The sequence below is a fragment of the Linepithema humile genome, chromosome 3 (assembly GCF_040581485.1).
Source record: "Linepithema humile isolate Giens D197 chromosome 3, Lhum_UNIL_v1.0, whole genome shotgun sequence".
NCBI classification, from domain to species: Eukaryota; Metazoa; Arthropoda; class Insecta; order Hymenoptera; family Formicidae; genus Linepithema; species Linepithema humile.
In genome coordinates this window covers 550442-573059 of record NC_090130.1, presented here as the reverse complement: position 1 = coordinate 573059, position 22618 = coordinate 550442, and the positions used below count along the sequence as shown (strand labels likewise).

The following is a 22618-nucleotide window of genomic DNA, read 5'->3' as shown; positions in this document are numbered from 1 at the left end:
TTATTATTACACTATTATTACTGTCTACGATAATTACGAAATATAATATTGTACGATGATGCTTATAAGTGTTTAAATTTTAGATCGTTAGAACGAGATCATTGATAGATAAGGTGGAGGGAAGGGTATATTTTAATCATGTGGATATATCTTGATAGGGGACACCGACCTGAAAAGTTTACCTGATTAAATATATGACTTAATTGTATTTACTCTGTAGGATTTACCATAGATCTAAACGAAAAATATTTCGGAAGAGTGCTCTCCAAATGCTCATGTTTAATTATCGAGCGGGTCGCGTTGTGTCTTACTTTATCGATGAGAATGGCGAGTATTACGTACTAATGTAATTCATCAAGATAGACCTCTCTTACCACATAAAGGTATATAATTAATAGATTACAGTTACAGGATCCAGCAGTTTCGTTAAGCGTTGTAAATGTGATCTCATATAATGTAATTTATCATTGTTCACGTTCTTTTTCTTGTCCATCGAACGACAGTATAAGGCTTCATTGTATATTAAGTGCAAGATGATCGATTTTTATTTTTACTCTTATTTTTCGTTGTTTGTTTTACCGTTCGTGTCATTAATGTTTATTATGTGTACCCTGACAATAAAGTGTTGAATCATTGCATTCAAAAGTAGAATAAGCCATTTTTTTTTATTATATTTATTGCCGGTAATATTGATTTCGAATTTTGAGTCATTTTGCATTTTTTGTTAGAAATCTTACACGGTAACTTCTTTTTCGTCTGCGACGAAATAATATCGTGGAGAGAAAGCCGGTGTTGTAAACGTTAAATCGGACGAAGAGAAATGACGAGCGAAACGTTAACAAACGCGACTCGTGTAAATTTCTGGGATCAACGCAATAACACACTTCATTAAACACGTAACGAAACGAAAATGCGATTAGAGAGCTCAATCAAACAACCAATTTTACACACTAATCGTTATGATAGTGATACAAAGGGAAAAAAAACACGTACAGATCACATATACACTCATGAACACACACTTGTCACACGTACACACTTCTACGCGCATAAAAAAAAAGAAGTAAAATAATTAAACAGTGATTCGAGCGTTAAAATTCGTAAGGAAAAAAATATATAGATAAAAAGTGATGAAGACACTATCATTGTTTTGAATAAATAAACACGTTATTTAATACCTAACTTGCAAAAGAGAGAGGAGCGGCGTATATAGCGAGGTGTTTTTATCTACGGCTGTTTTTCACAACTTATTTTATAAAGTAATGTGCCGGTAAATAACGACGCGCGGAATAAGAGCCATTAGTATATATCCAATTATAATGATTAATACTAATATTGTATTTCTTACTATTATCGATTTTTAACTCAAGTTAAAGCGTGAATTTTTAAAGTCCTTAAGTGTATGCGAAGTGTTATAAGGAAAAGCGATTATTACATTTGATTTGTACAGGGCACGTAAGTGTAAATCGACGCGTTTGTTGATGATTGGTATAAACGCGAAGCGCTCTAATTAATTTATTGTATTAACGAGTCTCTCAGACGGGTAAAAGTAAATTTAAATGTTGCTAGTGCGGGGTGCGGGGCAGGGGAGAAAAAGAAAGGACTACAAAAAGTTAATGACTGCCTTTGCCGCGACTGTATATACATATATTTTAGATTATGACGAGATGGTATAGCTGAAATATGCGCGAGCGAAGTGGGTGGGCCAATGGAATTTTTTAAAAAATCACACAAAACAAAGGCAGGACGCGAAAGCTTAGAGTGGGAATTATTCGAATAATTGATGATTACTAATTATAACAGATAATATATTTATCGCAATATTATTAGTATTTTTAAATACAGAGATGACGCATCTAATTAATGTAATAAGTAGCATATAGGGAAGATATACTTTGATTCTAGCCGTTGTTATACTACCTGCCTCAATCGCGATTTCGCGAATTGTACGGCTTGCTCTCAGGGTTGTTGTTGTTCTTTACTATTGTTTCTTCGTGCTCTTTTTTTCCTCCCTGTCTTATGTTCATCTATTCTCACTGTTCCGAGTCGGTCGTATTTATCTTTTTTTTTTTTTTTTAAACGGACGCTTGCGCCATTCTCGTCGAGTATCCTGTAAAGGAGGCCCTAGATACAATATTGAAACATCTTTTGTGCGATGCTTTTATCTTCGTTTTAAGCAGACTGAGGCATTTTATTTCCGTTTCGTACGAGACATTAAACGCGTCTGAAGGAAAATCTATTTGACATCCGCAGAAAATCATTAGGTAGAATTTGATTCCGAGATTCGCATGTGAAATCAATTCAACTAATCGGGGCGTCGAAATAACATGTACAGTTGTTTCGGTGCAACGATTATTTGAATCGATTTCACGCATCAAGCTTGAAGTCAAATACCGTTGCACACAGCCCTATTCTGTAAATGATTTTGAAAAATGGAGAGAGAAAGAATTAACAAATATATGGTTTGTCATTTATGCTCTTGTAAAACGGAAATAAGAAATTTTGCAATAATTTAACTATTTCTCTCCGTTTTTCATGTATTTAGGTGATTTCCGTGTTGATTCATTTTTTAAATATACGAATAATAGCGAGCTACAACTAGTAAAAGAAAAACAAACTATAAATATTACAGTCACACAAAGTTAGGTCTCGTTATTCTTTTTCTATTAACATAATTAGGTAATGGGTGGGTTGATCTTTTTCATTTTATCGGTAAATACGTAGCATGCGAGTTAGGTTTTGCAAGGCAAGTTAAGTATTTCGATTTAAAGAAATGTCCTTAAATATGTATAAATAATTCCGGGGACGTCGCGAAATGTCTGTTTTAACGTTTAAGCGCACGTTCTAGCGTCCCGCGCACTAAAAAGACTGGTCGTATAATTAAATATTACACTTAACTACTTATTACTCATATTGTAATCTATTATGGAAACACTTTCTATTGATACGGATGATTTTCTCCTGCCGTTTTTAACTGTTAGTATATGTCTTAGTTGGTACCACATGAACGATGTGTGAATTATTGGCTATTGCATTTTTATGGAGATCGTTTTATGGCGATTCTTAATCTCGAAATTTCGCAAACATCGCGTAGTTCTTCTTCACTATTTTTACGGTTTTTTTACGGTTGCACCGCAATCTCGAACGGAATCGCGTCGTTCGATAGCAGATAGAAGTAAGACCGATAGACAGGATGGGCAGTTTTTCTTCGACAAACTATAAATTTTATCGAAAATCGCGTTGAACCAATCAGGATAGGGAAAAAAACAATGTATTCTCGGTGGAAAAGAATATTATCACTATACAAGTCTACTCTTTGTTAAATTGATTTTGCTCCGTTTAGACAATTGATGTACACGTCGACAAAGAATCGCTAAAAAAAAAAAAAATAAAAAAAAGAAAAAAAAGAAATCGACGTACGATTCCTATAAGAAAATTCCGATAAATCAAACTTTCCTAAGTTCTTTTTTCATTCGGACGATGCGTGAGGGTAATAAAGATGAGGCCGCCGGTATATTGTACTCAGGTAGTGTGATAATTGCCCACGCGTGTGTGGGCGCGAGTATAAGGCAGTATAAAAATAATTTCAAACGGGACAGCGGATTAATATAAGAGACAAATGTGTTACATATATACACACACACATGAGATATTCTAAATTACGTTTACATATAGAAACAGTTAAGGTATTAAATTATAATTACAAAGTGATTTTCTCCTACGAGTCTGATAGAACAAGGTAATCATTATCTTAAACATATATAGTAAAGCGAAAAACAATGTAGGTATTTAAAAACAAGTGAGTTTTATATAAGAGAAATTCTAAAATATGTTTATGTTATAAGATTTGCGCAGATACGAAGGTTTATTACAACAAATGGACAGGAGTGAAGAGAGGGAGACAGTCGATTCTATTAAAAGGATAAGACACACAAACACACCTTTACACGATACACACTTACATTTTTACTCTGAGAAGATCCTTAAAAACATACAGCACTGGAAAGAAGAGTGAATCAGGGAGTGTAATCAGTAATTTTTGACAAAAGCCACGAGTGCATTAACGAATTGGACGAGTTAGCTAGATGATGAAATAAATAAAGTCTTGTAAAACGTGTAATTATTTTGATCATCGAATCTCGAGACACGTGATCGAGAGACTAAATAATTTTTAGATTTTATTAGACCGCTATTTGAGAATTAATGAAAGAAAAAATAATTAATAAGGAGAACATTTTTAAGGTTTTCTTCTTTTTTTTTGACACATGGGGGGGGGATGCACACCGCCACCTTTTATTTTGCTCGAAAACGGACGAAGAGTTATTTCAATTTTAGTAGAATGGAATTCCTACAGTCGTTGGGATGCTTTAAAATAATATCTCGCACACGGTACGATGAGAGAATCGATCGATCTACTTTTATCATATTTTAGTGTGAAGTAATAAGGTAATAAACGTAAAGTTGGTAATGATTGTAACGATAATAAATGAAATTATTAACTGTAATAACATGACCTGTATACTTGTAAACTTTTAGCATTGTATTGGTAAGGTCGTGTCCCCTTACGAGATAATCATAATTAAATAGCATAAAATAAAGATAAACGAGAAAAAATCTATGGTAGTAAGTTTAGTAGTATCACGAGTGTGCCGCATGCGCATTTAGATATTTGCATATGCGATGTGTGACTTCCTGCAAAAAGTGGCGGGCGCGCGTTACGCCCATCTCGAATAATAAAGACATATATTTGTTAAATGACCTTTACGCTCGCGCGCTTTCTGTTCGTCTTATACCCAGTGCCCCGAATTTAATGTCTCCCTGTGCTGAAAAAGGATGTTCGACTTTTTGCAGTTTGCTATGAAACGATGAAATATCATACTGTAAAGCGAAGAAATTTAGCGTATCTGATTGTCTGGATTGGAATTCCTTGATTGAGAAAAAGAAAAAAAAAAGGAAATAGAAAAAAAAAACTCGTAAGTGCGAACTGTATAAGAAAAGTGAATGTGGCGCCTATAAATCTTGAATTAAAATTATCATTTTTAAAAGGAAGCTTATAAACGAAGGATATTATACAAATAAAAGCGAGCAGTTGCTTGAAATGTTTAAGTTATTTTAAGATGTTTTTTTATTTTGTGCTTGATGTAAAACAGAGTTATTATTTGTAAGAACTTAATAAATTGAAAACAACAGGGGATTGTGAAAACGCAAAAGATATTTATAAATCAACATACAGTAAATTATGAAAACGTTTCAGCCCAATTTCAGGTCCTCTTCAGTCTGACAGAATATAACAAAGGAAGGGAAGAGTTGATTGTTAAAAATGTCAGAATTTAATACAGTAGTTTGAACAAATAAATGAAAGTAAAATGGGATGTGAATTCAACGGTATTGATGATTAAGGATAAACAAATTAAATAATAATTATTAGTTGAAAACAGTTACATATTTAACTGCTCTGGCGTGTCTGTAGAACTGAAGAGCTCAAAGATAAAGCTATGAGTGAGATAATGAGGCTTGAAGTCGGACATTCTTTGGACAGCACAGAGGTGTACGTTCCAGGCCAAGGCGCATGGTCTCAACAGAGAATCAAACATGTTTTTTAAATACATAAAAAAGCCGCAAGCTACCATAAAATTTAAAAACAGGATAGGATAAAAAGAGAGGAAGGAAGGTATAGGTGTTTCGAAGCGAGGAGGGATAGGGAGAGAAAGAGAGAGAGAAAGAGAGAGAGAGAGAGCGAGAGAAAGAGAGAAAGAGAGAAAGAGAGAGTGAGAAAAAAAGTAGATGAAAGAAACTAGAGCATAATTTTTTTCGTCGCTTTTATAATGATAATAATTAATGAATGCTGCATTGCTGCTGAAATGCTATCAGATCAACATAGAGGATATGTTGAGAAAACACTATTTACACGCTACTCTCTTGTGTATCTATATATATTCATTACGACATATGTGTATGTAACACGCACTCGTATGTCTGCTCGTGTAAATGTATACCTTTAAAAATATATGCGTTTATCGATAGGGATTATAAGTATTTTTTTAAAGGTATGTACGTTATATGCACGATCATTCGTGCACGCGTATGTCCGACATATATACGTATATGTGTACCACACTTTTACACATACACACGCGCGTACATATATATATATATATATATATTATCTAAATATGTATAGCCGTACACACAAACATCAGATACACACACTATTCTTTTCTTTTCATTTGTTAGAGAAAGAAAATAGAGGTGTTATGTCGATGCTGTTGCTGGAGTAATGTTGGTTGCAAGAATATTTTTCATCAGTCGTTGTAGGTGTCGATAACAATACAATTTCAGCTTATTCTCAATTTTCGGATTGACATAATATGCTGAAATCGAGACTGAAGCTTTGCAACTTGCTTAAGTCGTACACTTTTCTTGTGTTATCCATTCTGAACATACAAAGTAGACGTGTATTCCGTGAAAAGGCGCATAGAACACTATGCGTGAGTATATAGAAATGAAAATTTATCGATCTTTCGTTAGAGGAGGATCGGATCTTTTTCCGGTAATGATATGTTGTTCGGAGGAATTCACGTCTTTGTATGATTGCCTTGGTAAATTTTTGGTGAATAATTAAGTTTGACATAGGATTCGTAAGAACAAGCCAACGATAAGTTATTTAACATGAAGTTACCGCTTCAATGCAATTCAATAGAATTCAATAGTTAGGCTCGACGTAAGCATAGTTATTCCATCTTTTGCATTAATAACGATTTTAATATGCCAAATTTCCTACGTCTCAGCACAATCATTTCTACGATAACTTTCTGAATAAAAAAAATTTGCTTCCTGTTATCTCGTTACGCAAATATGCTCCGAGTGGCGCGCAACTTTTTCTTCGCAACTTTTGCGAATAACTCACGTCCAAGATATTTCTTGCAACTGAGACTACTAAAGTTTAGAGTAGTACAACGAACGGCGACGAATGAAACTCGAAAGAAACAATTGGGATTGCCATTATTTATTGCAAACACCATTTGTTTTGGCATCTCGCGGTGTCACATCTGCATGTCACATTTGCGATCGCGTCGGGCAAATCGGTGCCGGGCGTGGGGATCGATATATTATCCACCGATCGATCTTGTCAGGGTGTATTCTAAGCGCGAAACTCGAAAGTAAACTCCTTGAGAACCAGTCGGAAAGTCCTAGTAACACGCAGTTAATCCGTTCTCTCTTAAGTAAGCCAGTCTCTAAGTCACCTTGGGACCCGAAAAAAAAGAAACACTTTCTTATTTAAGTGCTAGTTAATTAACGGTAACTTTTAGAAGTATCGCAAGGGCCGAGTGGGAGTATCACGTATAACACAATATTCGATTATGTTTGGACGAATAAGTAATTAAGCCTGGCACATGTTTGATTGCGCAACATTGCCAGTAGATCGATGTAAAGTGTAAACTAGTTGTAATTCGTAACTTAATTAATTGACGAAAGAACTGACTGCGCGACGAGGGTTTCATAATTGTTGGATTTATATTTAATTAGATTTTGGTTATCATATGTGAATTGACGCGAGACTAGAGATATACGATACCTGTAAATTTTTTATTCTACGATATTATAGTGCGCTTCTTTCGTGCGCGCGTGAATACGCGCGGCGATGGGTCGCGCGATGCATTTTACAACTTAATGAAAAAGAGGACATAACGTGAATCTGTGAATCAATAGTTTATCTTTCGCGTAGAACATCACGATTAATGTTAGGTGGTACGTTCAATCAGTAACTAGATCATTATGGGAACTTAATTAAGACTTTACCACTAATGGCTAATTAAATGACCAATCGCGCGATCATGTGTGTACGAATAAGATGTGCATCCCGTATTATCATACGGACGGTCGGCAACTCATAAATTTTTATTACTACTGTAATGGTGTACTGCGTTTTCTCTAAAATATTAAACAATTTACATAAGAAATTATTTATTATGAGAAAATTATATTTTTTAAACTTTGTTTTATTTAATGATGTATATGTATCTCGATAAGGTGCATCTTCCAAATATCTTCCTATTTTACATTTATTTATAAATAAATAAGTATTTATTTATTTTTTAATTGTAATTTTTAATTCTAACGGCCAAGTTTGCACAGTTGCTGACCACTTATCTAGCTCGCTAAATATGTCGAACCTTTTGCATTTAATGAGAGTTCTCTACGCTTGCGATTCGGACGCGACGCAAATGTGACGCACAAGAAATCGATCACACACCGTCTTCGTAGACGCTTTTAAGGTATAGCGCATGTACACGTGAGGATTTATGTACAAGTGGAACTTGGAGAACTTTATCGATTAGAGTATCGCGTTCTCCCATTTCTATTTCGGGGGGATTGCTCGTCGTACACATTCGATAAACTACATTGAATATAAAATAGTATTTACACAGATCCGTATGCGCATGTACTAACTAAATAACTGTTTGTATTTTAATGAGTAATATTTAATGTTTGATGTTCATCCATCACATTATGTGCGTAAATATAGAATTATTGCGGAAACAACCGTATTATATCGATAGAGAGACCGGCGGCGAGCCTAGGGTCGGTTGGTGGTTGGAACGCATTTTCCGGCATTGTAGGTGCCTTATGTTTGCTTTCTCTTGTTTGCAGACGATTGACGAGTAAGATTAATCCACTTTGATACAATGCACTATCGATAAAAATTCCATGGTTTATAATAATTTTATGATTATAGATTTTAATTCTATCGCCGAAAAATATTACACAGTAATGCATTTTACTTTGCTTTATTGCTACTCAAAAATTTCGATCATGCAAAATTACGCACATTATTTCTTTTTTTTTTTTACAAGTATCTACAATAGATAAATCATTACGTCTTGAAGAGATGAGAAAACAAAATATTGGTAACAATTATGGATGAAAATTAAGTGTCAACATGATTTTGCTACCTCTCAATTTTTTTAGATCGAAAAAATTGCTGTGGGATTTATTAACTACGAGAATAGCTGGAGCCGATACCGAGACGATTCGCATTTTCAGTTTTGAGATTTAATTCTCGATTACGGTGCGCCAGTTATCGAAATCGAAATATACTTAGTTCACATTTTGCTCATTCCAGAATTTCGTTGTTTCGTTGAAACGGACGAAAGATCAGACCGACCGATCGCGGCAGTAGCCCAAGTTATTGCTAGGCCTTACTTTTTTTTTTGCGTTTTAACAGCACGCGTTAGTTATATTTAGTTTAACGCATAATTTCGCCGAGAGCGAAAATACGTCCAACGACCACTGCCCTTCGTGGAGACACGTGAGCGGCGATCTTTTTCGCGCCCAGCGCCGTTCGCAGAAGCGTAGCCTGGAGAAGGGATCGCCAAGAATCATGAATTATTATTAATAACGAGTAGTCAGCATATTTTATCGAGCTGAATTAGGAAGGAAACATTAATAATAATCGCGCGTCTGCTGTTTCTCCTCGCGAGTCGCGTTTGCGCGAACTCGCGGCGCTTCAGCCCGATTTGGAGATATTGCCATGACACTTGAGCTTAGGATAAAAAAAGCGGAAAAAAATAACAAAACCTTATTAAAAGATAAAAGAAGTGTCAAAGTACTGCTACAATTATCACTAATTAACTATTAACGCGTTAGTACGACTCAAACCGAAGAGCGGGGTGGAAAAAGCAGGGGAAGAAGGTGGAAATAGAGGGGAAAAAAACTGTACTGTTGTTATTAATTTCTATTTGTAATTAATTAATTAATTGTCATCAGCCATGGCTTTACTATTTTCTTGATAAAATACTATATATCTTCTACAGCTTCTCGAGGCTTCGGAGTAATGAGGCGCGTGTGAGAGAGAGAGAAAGAACGTAGCTTAGATTTACTAAGGCGAGCGTGTTTAACGTTAATTAAGATCGATGGGAGTTGGAGCTTAATTGGTGTCGTAAGAATCCTGTGCGGCCGAGCGCTGCGTGGGTGGCTGTAGGGGGCGGGGGTTGAGAGAGGGTGCGTGTGAAACGAAACGGGCGCAGCAGAAACCTGGACTCGGTTAGGATAGATAAATAGACGTATATAAGACGACCTGGAAAGACTGGGAATTAATTAAATCACACTCTCGGAATAGTTAATTAGGAAGGCTGGCTGTAAAGTCAAACGACTGTTCCGCGTTTATTGTTACTAATAGTTAATGGGCTATCTCTAACGTCTTACGGTCTAGTTTACTCGATATAATGGGACAAAAAGTTGTTTAATAAACTCGTTACCTCCGCCTAAGGATGAATAGCTGTTACGAAAAAAAAAAAGCAATCGTAAGGTTAGCTGGGTAAGGCCGAATTTCACGTTAAAATAAATACGCGGATAGAAAGTACACACCGAAAGTGCTACACAAACACACACACACACACACTCACACACACACAACAGAGGTCTCTTTTCTTCGAACGATAACGCGAGATACGTAATACGGAAGGAAGGAAAGTGCGAAGGAAATTTTCGTTTTACATCCGACATTGACAATTCACTAACTCCTCTCGAGTGCGGTTCGCAGTATTGCATTATGTCACATTCGAATATCTGGCTGTTTTAAAAAGAGCGTCTTTCAAAATTATGAACGTTACAAGAAAAATTTCCAAAGTCGACGGCTTATTTTCGTTCTCTTTTGCTGCATCGGTACGAATGTTACTTCGTACTTGGACAACATAACTCTTCTTAAACGTGTCTTAAAATCGCGACGGTACGATCGTCGTATATTCCTTCACGAGGGATACGACGACGTCGAACGTCGCGTCCGGGGTAGCGAAAGGTGACACGGGGTGAAAGATGAATGAATGTGAAAAGTTGGGCGAGACGTCATAGAGGTAAATCGATATAATTATTGATTAAGGGCTAAGTTGTGTACAAATGTATTATAAATTAACGATTATCTCAGAGTACCTTAACGCAGAAAGGAAAAAAAGTAATTAATGAAACTTCACTTGACTCGTTTTAATTATCATGAATACAATATTATATATATAGAGGCCCGCCGTCGCTTCTTTCAATGGCGGGGGGCGAGAGCGCGGGTACGGTGCATAGGATCAATAATTAAGATATCGATTATTGTCTAATTAATTAATTAAACTTGTAACTCTCGAAATAAGGCCGTTGTAGACAAGTATTAAAATAGGAAAAGTGAGATATTTTTAATGAAACAACAACAAATGCCAACTATTGTGTTCTCGTGAGAATCATAATTATTCCGTAATTCTTAAGTAAAAAGAGGAAAGCGTATCTAAGTCGTTGATTATATAAGTCGTTGTAATTTAATTCTTTTGTTAGAAAGCAAAGACAACGGGAGAAAGTAAAATGGGATATGATAAATCACAGGCAAGACGAAACGTACGCGAGTGAAAGAACGAATGGACGAACGTGTGCACGAAACGATGATTCCGAGTGGTTGACAAAATTGAGTGATAATGGATTGATAAGCACGATGATCGAGTGACTCTTGCGAATAATGAACGGTAGATTGAATGAGAAATCGAATAAATTCGGGGTTTTCCGCTGAATTTCTAATAATATACATGTGTGTGCATGAAAGTTGATTAACAAAAAAAACAGTGACTTTTATTACTCTTTGTTTTATTTACTAATTTATACAAAACAATTATTATTTTACTTACTGGGATTTATTAATATATATTGGATGTTTAATATCACAAATTAAATTAAATCTACAACTTTGTTTTAACATCTCCATTAAAAATTGGGATGTAAAGAAATTATCGATATTGTACGACTTCCAACTCAAAACTGTGATTAGATATGGAATAAAAAAAGAGATATTTATCAAAAACGAATCATTAGTGTTCCAATAATTGCATGAAATTTATTGTTGTCGATTATTTGTCATCATTAAACGATATTCAGATTACAAAGGCTACAAAAAGTGTGCAAGAGATTCGATAAAAACCGAATAGATTCAATTTCTCAGTGGAAAGGACGGTGTGAATGATGAGTGCGATGAGGAAGAATGAGTGAAGGAGAACCGCGTGATTACGAGACGAGTGATTACGAGTGAGCATAGGCATAAATATTCGATGTTAACAACCAAACGGTGGACATATATACTCACACACTAAGAGAGTGACGTTCTCACATACATTCTAGTAATACAGGATCATAGATTGTACGAGGTACAAGTGGCACGCGATCAGGCGCGCCGAATCAGGTTTAAGGTTTGCCAAATCTTACTAAGTAAAAACCACGCGAAACAGAGTAAAGTTTATTAAGCTGTATTACGTATAGCATGTGTAGGGAGTACTTGCATTAAAAAAAAACATAGCTAAAAACCGTTAGTGCTTATTAAAAACGAAGATGTGATGATGAGTGTCGGTGCAATATTTCCAAATCGACGCCCCTCGAACCTGCCGTTTGTCGGAAGAAACCATCAGCCTTCAAACGATCTTGCATGTAAAACGTAAAAGGAAAGTGAAAAAAATTCACGGTTACAAATCAAATGAAAGGAGAAAATTCTCGATTATTGCATTTTCATGCGATCGTGCGTTTGTTTTACTTTTCGTCGCGTACTTCTTTGTCGTTGGAGCATTTTGTAGGTTCGTAGGGCACGTGCGTGATCTTATTGTTAGCTTATCAAGAGACGACAAGGAACAATCGTTAAATCAGATTCGTCCGCGTCGGGGTCCCAGTGACCCGTGACGAGGCCTGCGAAGAAAAAAATTAAAATATGACGAGAATGAGGGAGGGGAGTAAGGGACAGAGATGAATCAACGAGAGAGAAAATGACGAAAATAGTTAAAAAGTAATTAACGATCGTTATTTAATTTTAGCGATGTTATTTCTGATGCGACGGAATGAAGGATTGATCGCGGGAGATTGGCATGTACGGATGGACAACAAGTCAAGGGAGACACGAATTGTAAAATAGGTTTGTGATGATAGGCGTTCGAATTGACGTGACGCGAATTTCTGCGCGTGTTCAGCACAAAAAGTAGGGCTCTGTAATCGACATTACAGTCTCTGCGTGGGTGTGGCAGGATATGAGATTGGTGAGCGATACTTCGAAATTAATGAATACACATGCTGGAGTTTATTAAGTTTCTTGAGCTGCGGTAAACCATTTCACATTGTGTATAACGATATTGTCGTGTCAACGCGATAGCAAATATTCTTCTATGGGTTTTGCGAAGCAATCTGTGTACGGATTATAGAACTCAGTATCAAGCATTCCCGTAGAGAATATTTTTACGTGACGATCTTTTACGGGTGTGTCATGTGCCGATCCTATCTGCAATGCTGGACTTAATTATGGAATAATATATTCGTATTTAATTATAGTTTTTTTTATCGATCGCTATTTAGTTTTGAAAATAGTGATGGTGAGAAGAAGTTATAATTTCCACAAAATTGGTTTTTGTAAATTAAACTTAACTAAAATTAACTATGATACAATGACAATATTACATGAATTTGGTTCATTAAACTTTAATTAAATTTAACTCATATTTAGATAATTTTTTATTCCTTTTTGCTTCCAAAAAAAAAAAAAATTAGTTAAATCTTTATTAAATTTGTTTAATATTTATACATAAATTTCATATTTTACCGTATTCGGAAGAGTACAATTTATAGCCATATGAGTGAGAAAAATGTGGAACACAGGTGACTGAATTTGGACAGTAGTACTGCAGAGATACGATTACATGATATACCCGTCGGTGAAGGAGTTATCAAGTGAATCGTACTATAAATCAGATGGAGTTCGGAGCGTTCGGAAATGTCGAGGTCAATGTGAAATAGGTACTTCGGATGCGGTATACACAGATCACCGCTATAAATCAGGTTCCAGGCAAGAGATAAAAAGATCGATGAAGAAATTTACAAGTATCGAAAGTTGTTGAGTAGGCGAAAAGGGATGAGAGTTAAAGGTAGGAACGCGTAGTTATCCACACTCGAAAGAGAGAAAACACGCGTAAGAAAAACATGTCCATTCGTCTTTTTCGGATCACAGCAAATCCTTGATGTATTTTTGGAGAAAGACTATCAATCAGTCCGATGTAGGAGTAAGAGTGATAGGAGGGTCGAAATAGGGGAGCTTGAGGTCAACTCGTTCCGCTGATTCTTCTTGTCGTTCCATTTTTTTACTCATGGCAATACACTATCTTTACCGACAAACTAAGAAACGAAGGAACTATTCATGAATTGTTAAATAATGTGCTTATTCGTTTGCGCATAATAATTACCTGTTTTAAATGCAAAAAAGTGTGTACTTTTTGCTTTACGAGATATGTTTTTCATACTTGCTACGATCAGAGCCTTGGGGCGGAGATTGTGCTCTTGTGCGATCTTTATATGGAAAGCTTCTCATTGACGCCATAGTAGACAAGAAGGAAAAATAAATTAATCTTATTAAAGTGCAGAAAAGGGCGCTCTCTTTTGACATACAAATGGCGCCAGAGAAGTCTCATATAAAAGTTGCACAGAGGCGCTATAAGGTTTAGAGAGCCTACGCCTCTGGCTGACAATTAATTACGTGCACAAATGAATAAATAAATATATCTAACAATTCATGGGTTAATGCTTTGTTTCTTAATTTTCGTCGGTGAGTACAATCAATAAGTGCACGCGCGCGTGCGACACACCACACACACACCAACACACGTTCTTCGTCATACATTTATATGCTATACGAGTACGTTATACATCATACACTCTTACTCTTTTCCCCCGATCTCGACATGAAGCAACAGTACTATTATGATAGTTACTGTATTACTACTATTATTATTACTACTATTACACCATTACTACTACTACTACTACTACTACTCTATTACTACTACTATTACCACTACTACTTATACTATTATTATTACGATTATTACTATGATTATTATTATTATTACTGCTATTATTATGATTATTCATTAAACACACACAAACACTTATATAAATATATCTATATATATATATATTAATATACTTAACGGTGTTTCTAGTGGATTAATTGATTAATTGATACTTAAGATATATTAATAATATTAATAACGATTATAATATGACTATATATATAATATTATATATATAAATCTATATATACATATATATATAATGATATAATGATGATAAGTTGATATGCTGATAATTACTATGATGATAATATAGAGAAAAAATGGATCATTATTCGTAAAAAATACACACCGGTAGATTATGAAGAATGATTAAATAGAAAATGATATTAATGAAAAAAAGGACTTTTTCTTTTGTCTTATTGATTCAATTAAATTGATCTCGATCCCTTCACTTAAATTAGATTACGCATCGTACGTAGATATGTAAAACTATTTCCGCCACGCGGTTGAGAGACTTAAAACACTGCACAGCATAAATAATTTATTTTTAGCGACAATCATATTAATACGTTCAGAGCCATTATCATGGGACGCTGTGTGAGTGTCAATCATTAGTTTTCAATATATATATTCTTTCTTTTCAATTTGTTTTCTAAAAAATTAGGGTATTGTGTGAATGGCAGCGAGCATGCGAGTGCGCGGGAGATAAGAGATTACACGAGTTTTCTTAGAGCCTTGACCGATGCTGCGCCTGCTCCGCGGATCGAGTTGATCGATCGCTCGGATCGGTGCCGATATGCGTTCCTTGGAAGATGACCTTCTACTTTCTTTTTGCCGCTTCTGTTTTACAATTATCTCACTCATTGTGATTTTCACCGTGCATACGTAATTACGTGCGCAATAAAATTGCAGCTCTCAGCTTTGCACGAAAGTTATTTCAGAAAATTAATATATACATTTTCATGGAATAAAAATTTGATATCGACTGATATAAAATTGACACATACTTTTTTGGGGGAAAAAAAAAATTATAAATCGCGATAATTTTCGTATGTACGGTGCTTCGTATCATTAACGAGAACGAAATTACAGAGGTGGTCCACTGTTGAAAAATGTTTTGATCGGATTCCTTGGATTTTCATTGATACAGGCATTCAGAACGTATCGGAAATGGTGGAAACAAGCTTTTAATTGGTGCAGTGTTTTATGCGCGTCCCAACACATATCCCGCCACGTTCTCTCGAATCTGAGACATGTGGTTTTGCGCACGTTATTATATACTCGTAACTCACTGCTTTTTTCACGAGTTCTTTACGCGTTTTTTTTTCACATTGCAACGGTGTTGTAGTCTCAGTTTCGAGTTGACTTGGTATTGACATTTTTAGCACTTTAGCTTAAAGAAGATTAATTCACAAGTTATACATCGAGCAAATTCTTAATTTTCTGACTTGGTAAGAGGAGGAGGGGGTTATAATCATCTTAATTTCGCTGACATGATAATAAATCGAAGCTTAATCTTAATTAAGAGCATACCGTAAAACTTAACCCATTAACCGGGCAGGCAGTTGAAATATTTCTCTAGCGTACCGTAATTTTAATATGCGTGTGATTTTCATGCGTTAGAGAATCTAGTTGCATACATGAATTATGTAGATGTAACTTACACGTAGATATAGATGTTAAAACACTGAAGATAATTTCAGTTAAATAAGTCCAATAGATGTATTAGTTATAACTTTATAATTTATGAGTTACGATTTGTACATTATATCGCGCGGTGCTTTCAAATTATTCTCGCGTCAAAATATACACAAATGATAATTTTAGATAAGATCTAGATTATTATCCATAACGAGGCCATAACGAAGTATATAGCATATAATTATAGCGTAATGTGTTATGAAAACAGAAACTCGGTTAAAGGGTTAAATTAGGAGCTTCGAGAGACTTGGTGTTGAACCGCTTCAAGTTAAGAACCGTCCTTAAAGAGGAAAATGCCCATACTCTTTCCCCTTTCTTTCATCTTGTATTGTCCTCGACCGAATCTCACTTGGTGCTGCCCTCAATGAGAGTGGCACTCGGGGTAGAAAAGTGCAGTTCCCAGAAATGAAACGAGCTTTAACGACCTCTCCTTCTTTTTCTCTTCCCCGCAGACGCCCTCCCGATCCCCAAATTCAAAAACGCCGAAACCGGAAGTCCGACCTTCATCCCTAACGGAGACGCAGCCCCCGGTCCGCAACGGTTCTCCTTGACCCAACACACGAATTACCATCCCTATAGACGCTAGGAAACGTCGATGTCGTCCGCACGGCCGTGAGAAACAGACGAGAGAAATAAATCTCACAAATAGCGTGAATGTTGGTGAAAATGGAGGAGCGAGTGACAGTGTGTGTGCGAGCGAGAGAAACGGACGTAACGTGACTTCCGGTCGTAATCTTCTCACGCGTTCTTCACGCGCCGGTCTATTTCCATAATTTTGATTATATATTATGATTTGTTAATTTTATAGAGCGGTGACTTCGAGCTCGTTCCCAGCAATCGAGAAATAGCGCGCAGTATGATTATTGAGTAAGGATTATTGAATTAATGAGAAATATATAAGTGCGCTCGGTTTTACATAGTAAGATTAGCTAAGCCACCGTCATATGTTAGCTGTACGATTTCATTATTAAGCTAACATTAAATTTTATCGCTTAATTCTTAGAGCGTAATAACTTTGTAGTAAGTCTTAAGATGTGTCTCGCTTTTTTATGGATATACATGTGTTATCTTTAATCTCTTTAATGATAATTTCTATAATTGTCTTAGTAATTTAAAGTAATTTAAAGTAATTTAAAGTTAAAGGCATAAGTAATTAAAAAATAAAAATATAAGGCATCCCGCTTAACGCTTTTCAATTGCAGATGTTACAAAGTGTGACCTCTATTATAGTGTTTGAAAACAAGTGAAAAACTCAATTTGTTACAATCATTTTTATCATGCTTCAAATATTATTAAATTCTTCATTTGTCTTTCACGTTTGTTAAAAAAGAAATGAATAAAATATCATAATTGCACAAATTATCAAATAAAATGTAAAGTGAAGTTTTAATCGTTTGTTTCACAATCGCTCGAATTTGAGAAAGTAATGACTCGAGGATCGTCGGCCGGGATATTTTTCTAGACGTGAGAGCGTCATCTTGGATAGAGGTGAAATTGAGTTGGACAGCGTTAAAGGGATCGATAAATTGCTGACGCGACGATGCTCCGGTTTTAGTGCCTGGAACGCCCCGTGAACGGATGTAAAGTCGGTGCAAACGAGTTGACCTGTTTTTCGGGCTCTTCGAGCATCCCTTTTTTTGCAAATTAGTCACGAACTCGTCGCGATTCCAAACTCGTCCGAAGGTCCTGAGAACCGCACCACCGTTATGATGCATGCTCGGATCTCTCAGATCCGGCAAGAAGTGTCTCTTTCGAGATTTAGGTCGGTGATATTAGTTCAGCCCGTTTGCTCTCGAGTTTAAATTACTCTCCGCAAAATTCCGTCCGTCCATTTATCCTACCTCCGATCGTTTCAATAGTGATATATATTCCCTAATTTTACGTATGATTCCAGCACCATCATGTTTTTAGCCCGTTTCCCTCCGATTTCAGTTTTGCTCGATTAACGTTCAATGACTTTTCACCCATCTTTTTCCTTTTTGTTTTATCTTTGATCCGTTCTGTTTTCTTGCGCTTTCACTTTTTTTTACCTTTTTTTTTTTTCTTTCTGTATAATTGACACGCATATTATTGCAGAGTAACACTCAATATTCCACTATATGAAATTTCATAAATCCAAGAAATCTAATGAAAGGAAATATTAATTTTTTATTGCATTTTTTATTATTTATTATTTTTAAAATTTTATTTCCAATAAATTTAATATTTTTGTTATCAGAAAAGTCTGTCTTTAAAATTGAGTTCGATCGACTCTGGTGGGATGTTTACGCAATCATTAAATACGGCTTTGCATATTAAAAGTTTATTTTTTTCACATTCTATTTCCGAATAATTATATCAAGCCTACTTGAAAAATATTTACCGTTTTGTTTACATCGTGGATTTATATTTTTTATCATAAATTTATTCAATTAATTCCGCTATATATATATATATATTTTTTTTTTTTCTTTCAGTAACATTAACTGATACAATTAATCAATCAAGGTCGTCTTTATAATTATAATATTATTAATAGTAAAATACGATTTTGTTTTGTATATATCATGATCGATTAAATTTTAAGTTCGTGGAAGTCTTAGGCGATTACTTTGATTGCTCTCTCTGTTCTTTGGCCCAAGTCAATCCTGGTTTTCAGCTAATTCCTTCAGTCTTAACTCTTTGCGATCCTTTGATTTAAAAAGGAACGATGACACTGTAGTACAAAATATTTGCAATAATATCAAATTAACATCTGACTGTTTAAGTTAACTATAATAAATATTTAAGCCTATCAACATTAATTATTTAAATAACTGTGCTAATTTAATGTTGGCGGCCACCTGCAAGGAGCTTGAATGATAACAATGAAAAATATAAGACTTTATATTCATTTTTAGTTGCTTATATATATATATATATATATATTGATTCGGGTTGCGAAGAGTTAAGTTTTATCCGCTCTTTTCACGTTGAAAATCATTTTATCTCGTTCCATCGAGAATCAGTCTCTTGAGTTACCGTAAAGTAACACGGATCACTGCTCTGTACCACCCTCTCCGATTACGTCCTCTCGCCGCGCCCTAGTACGTAGTACTATGTTCTTTTGTGCGATTCTACACAGGCACCGGATACGGACCATCGAGCGTTCCTGCTGCACCAGGAACCAACGACAACAACTACAGTGGTGGGCCCCAAAGGGGTTACACAGGATCTTCTTCGTCCAGCACCAACAATTATCATCCTTACCGTCGCTAAAAGGGATAACCGGCGACTCTGCCCTTTCTTTGTTGCTAATTATATATACACATACATACGTACGTGCATACTTATTACAAAACATAGTTTATGCGATGGCGAAACACGCCTCATTTATGTACTTTAAGCCCGCGTAGAAGGATTGGTCAAAATAAGTTTATAAAAATGACCGGCGTACAGTACTTTGCGGGATGAGCGAAAACTATGCAAAGAATCGACGAATAATCGCGGCATTATTATTTAGAAGGAACATGCTAGGCGGGAAGAGAGAAGAAAGTCAGATGGAACAAATTCGTTTCATCCACGATGAAGAATGAAGAACCAGTTCGGCAGTTACGGCGGAATAAGCCGCGCCAAGTAGATTTAAGACCTGATACGACATTTCATTGATTGGTGCCATTCGCGAGGTCGCGTATCGAGATACTTGATGCGCGCAGCGAAGTTCCGATACAAGTTAAAATCGACTTCAGCCCACTCGACTTTTTACTCCAAATGCTTACATTTTATAAATATAAAATTTATTATTCACGTTCACTTAACCCTTTCAACAAAGAATTTAACAGAGCAGAATAAAATATATGATTTGTTTTTTAAATAAAAATTGGATACTATCATTGATGTGTGGATTATTTATTTTTAATTATAATAATGAAAGGTGTATTATATTATTATATCACCATAAATATAACTTTTCTACAAAAAGTTTAAATATTTCCGATAAGATAATATTTCAATCTAGACGTTTGCGATGCATCTATTGACAAATTGCTTGTGAGAACTTATCAATGATTTGTCACTAATAATTCTTAGAAAGTTTAACGAAACCTTACAAGACCGTACAAAATTACAGAATATAGTGACTTATCGATTGACTTGCCGATTTTTGTTCTTCTCGATTACGGTATGCGCGCATATTTCTGTATGACTGCGTGTTCGGATTAGCCAGTGATATTCGCATGCTTGGCGGATGCAAGCGAAGCAAGCTAAACATGGTTTTGCGAATACATATAGACTCATTTAATGCTTAATCACGAATGCGGCCGGGGTTGAATGTACACAAGTTAGCGTTATGCGGCGGAAATGTCGATTAGCATATAAATTGTGCTATAAATTAGTGACATCTTTAAATCCTTAATCGATAAGTGTGCCGTCAACCTGTAAGAAACAAATCGATCGGAAGGACGACAAATTATTAACACAGTTCGTGCTAAGAAAGACACGACAACGGTACATAATAAACGGAAAATAATATTTTTTTATTTATATATTGTATAATCCGATAGAGAGATTGATCAGGATAATCTTAAATTAGCCTTATTCTCAGTGTGTTTTTGCAGCCGGAGCGTTCAATCTCCTATTTTGTTGTTTCTTTTCGTGTTTTTTAAAATTTTTATTTGATTTTGGGAGTAATATTAAATTATCTCACTCTTTTTTTTCCATTATATTTGTCGCGACGACAGCGTTAGAATTTAGAACCTAATACTTTCTTTTTTTCAATTTCTGTCGTAGGAAGTTTATTTCCTAGACGTCCTGTTTTTACTGACTGGGTGACGCGAGGCTTGTGGACTTGAGGTAAAAAAAAAGTAACAGATGCATTGAATGGCGTTTGACGCATTACAAGCAAATACGTGTCCGTTTGTTTGATACTTCTTCATCAGTATTTTTTCCCATTTTTTTCTTCTCCAATTTATTGTGTTCTAAAGTTACAAACGTATGTAAAAAAATTCGGTTTAAAATTATATATGATATAATTTTATATATATACATATAATATGTATGTTCTGTATTACATGCGTAATACATTTATTACATTTATATGTATGTAATTATGTCATATATATTTTTGAAAAAAAAATACATTGATATAATAAATATGTTGATATGTATTATACAATTATAACGATGCCTGTGAGATTATTTTTTGATTAATAATTGATTTTTTTTTTAAATATTAAAGTATATACAAAATTTTGAAGAAAAATATCGATGCCTTTAAATTTGAAATTCTGGTTTAAGCTTGCCGAGTCGAGGGATAGTCATAAATCATCTTGACACAAAGTTAGCAAAAACCATAATTATTTATATATAAGATGTAAAAATATACAAAATAGAATATTTTTAACAGTTATGTTCATAGAGATAAATGTGTGGAAAGAAGTCATAATAAACGAAGCAAACAGACGGGCCGTTTTGTGGTAAGAATAGATAAATTGAAAACGCCAAACATATTTAATAAAATTGCGATAGTGGTTTAAGGGATGTAGCTGTTTAAGAGATATACACGCATGTACGGTTGTAAAGTGTATTTGACATTAAAATGAGAAGTGAACACATAGATCCATATCTAATGGCTATGTTTAGGATGTGTTGCACTGATTTTCGAGATGCACTCGCATTTCGGCATACATGCTTTCGCAATGAATTTTAAAGGAAATACGAAGAATTGTGACGACAACGAAGAAAACGCGCGGATTGACGCGAATTAGAATACGGTCATGTAATGTTTGTAATATTACTGATTAAGTTAATAGTTAAGAAATTAGAGAACAATTTGCTACGATACGATTGCTGTTGATGACACCATCCCCATTTCTACTATTCGCCGCTCGGTACTATATATTGTTTATAATATTTTGTTACATACACTACAAATTAAGAAGCCAGCGACAAATGCATTCTTTTAGGATAGCAATATTCCGTATGAAATTAATAAACGTTCACATTTTAATAGAAACGGAGTTGTCAATTATTTTTGAATTATCCTACTGTCTCAGTCTTTTGTATCATGATCCTTTTTTCCTGTCAATCCGGTTTCCTGTTTGCAATCTCAAAAG

The 22618-nt window shown here is 35.1% G+C and overlaps 1 protein-coding gene across 5 annotated transcripts in view; it reads left to right on the top strand.

Moving 5' to 3' along the window:
* Hrb27C (Heterogeneous nuclear ribonucleoprotein at 27C) overlaps positions 1-22518 on the top strand; it is a 35086-nt gene extending 12568 nt beyond the window's left edge. For 2 of the 5 annotated variants that reach the window (XM_012373389.2, XM_012373396.2), the window contains one exon: positions 3846-15265. In XM_012373389.2, the coding sequence (XP_012228812.1) occupies positions 3846-4015 (170 nt within the window). In that variant the 3' untranslated portion in view covers positions 4016-15265. Of the gene's footprint in view, positions 1-3845; positions 15266-16999; positions 19256-19650; positions 21060-21293 lie in introns of those variants that run through there. The other 3 variants (XM_012373393.2, XM_012373390.2, XM_012373391.2) reach the window with 3 other exon arrangements.
* The last annotated feature ends 100 nt before the right edge of the window (positions 22519-22618 follow it).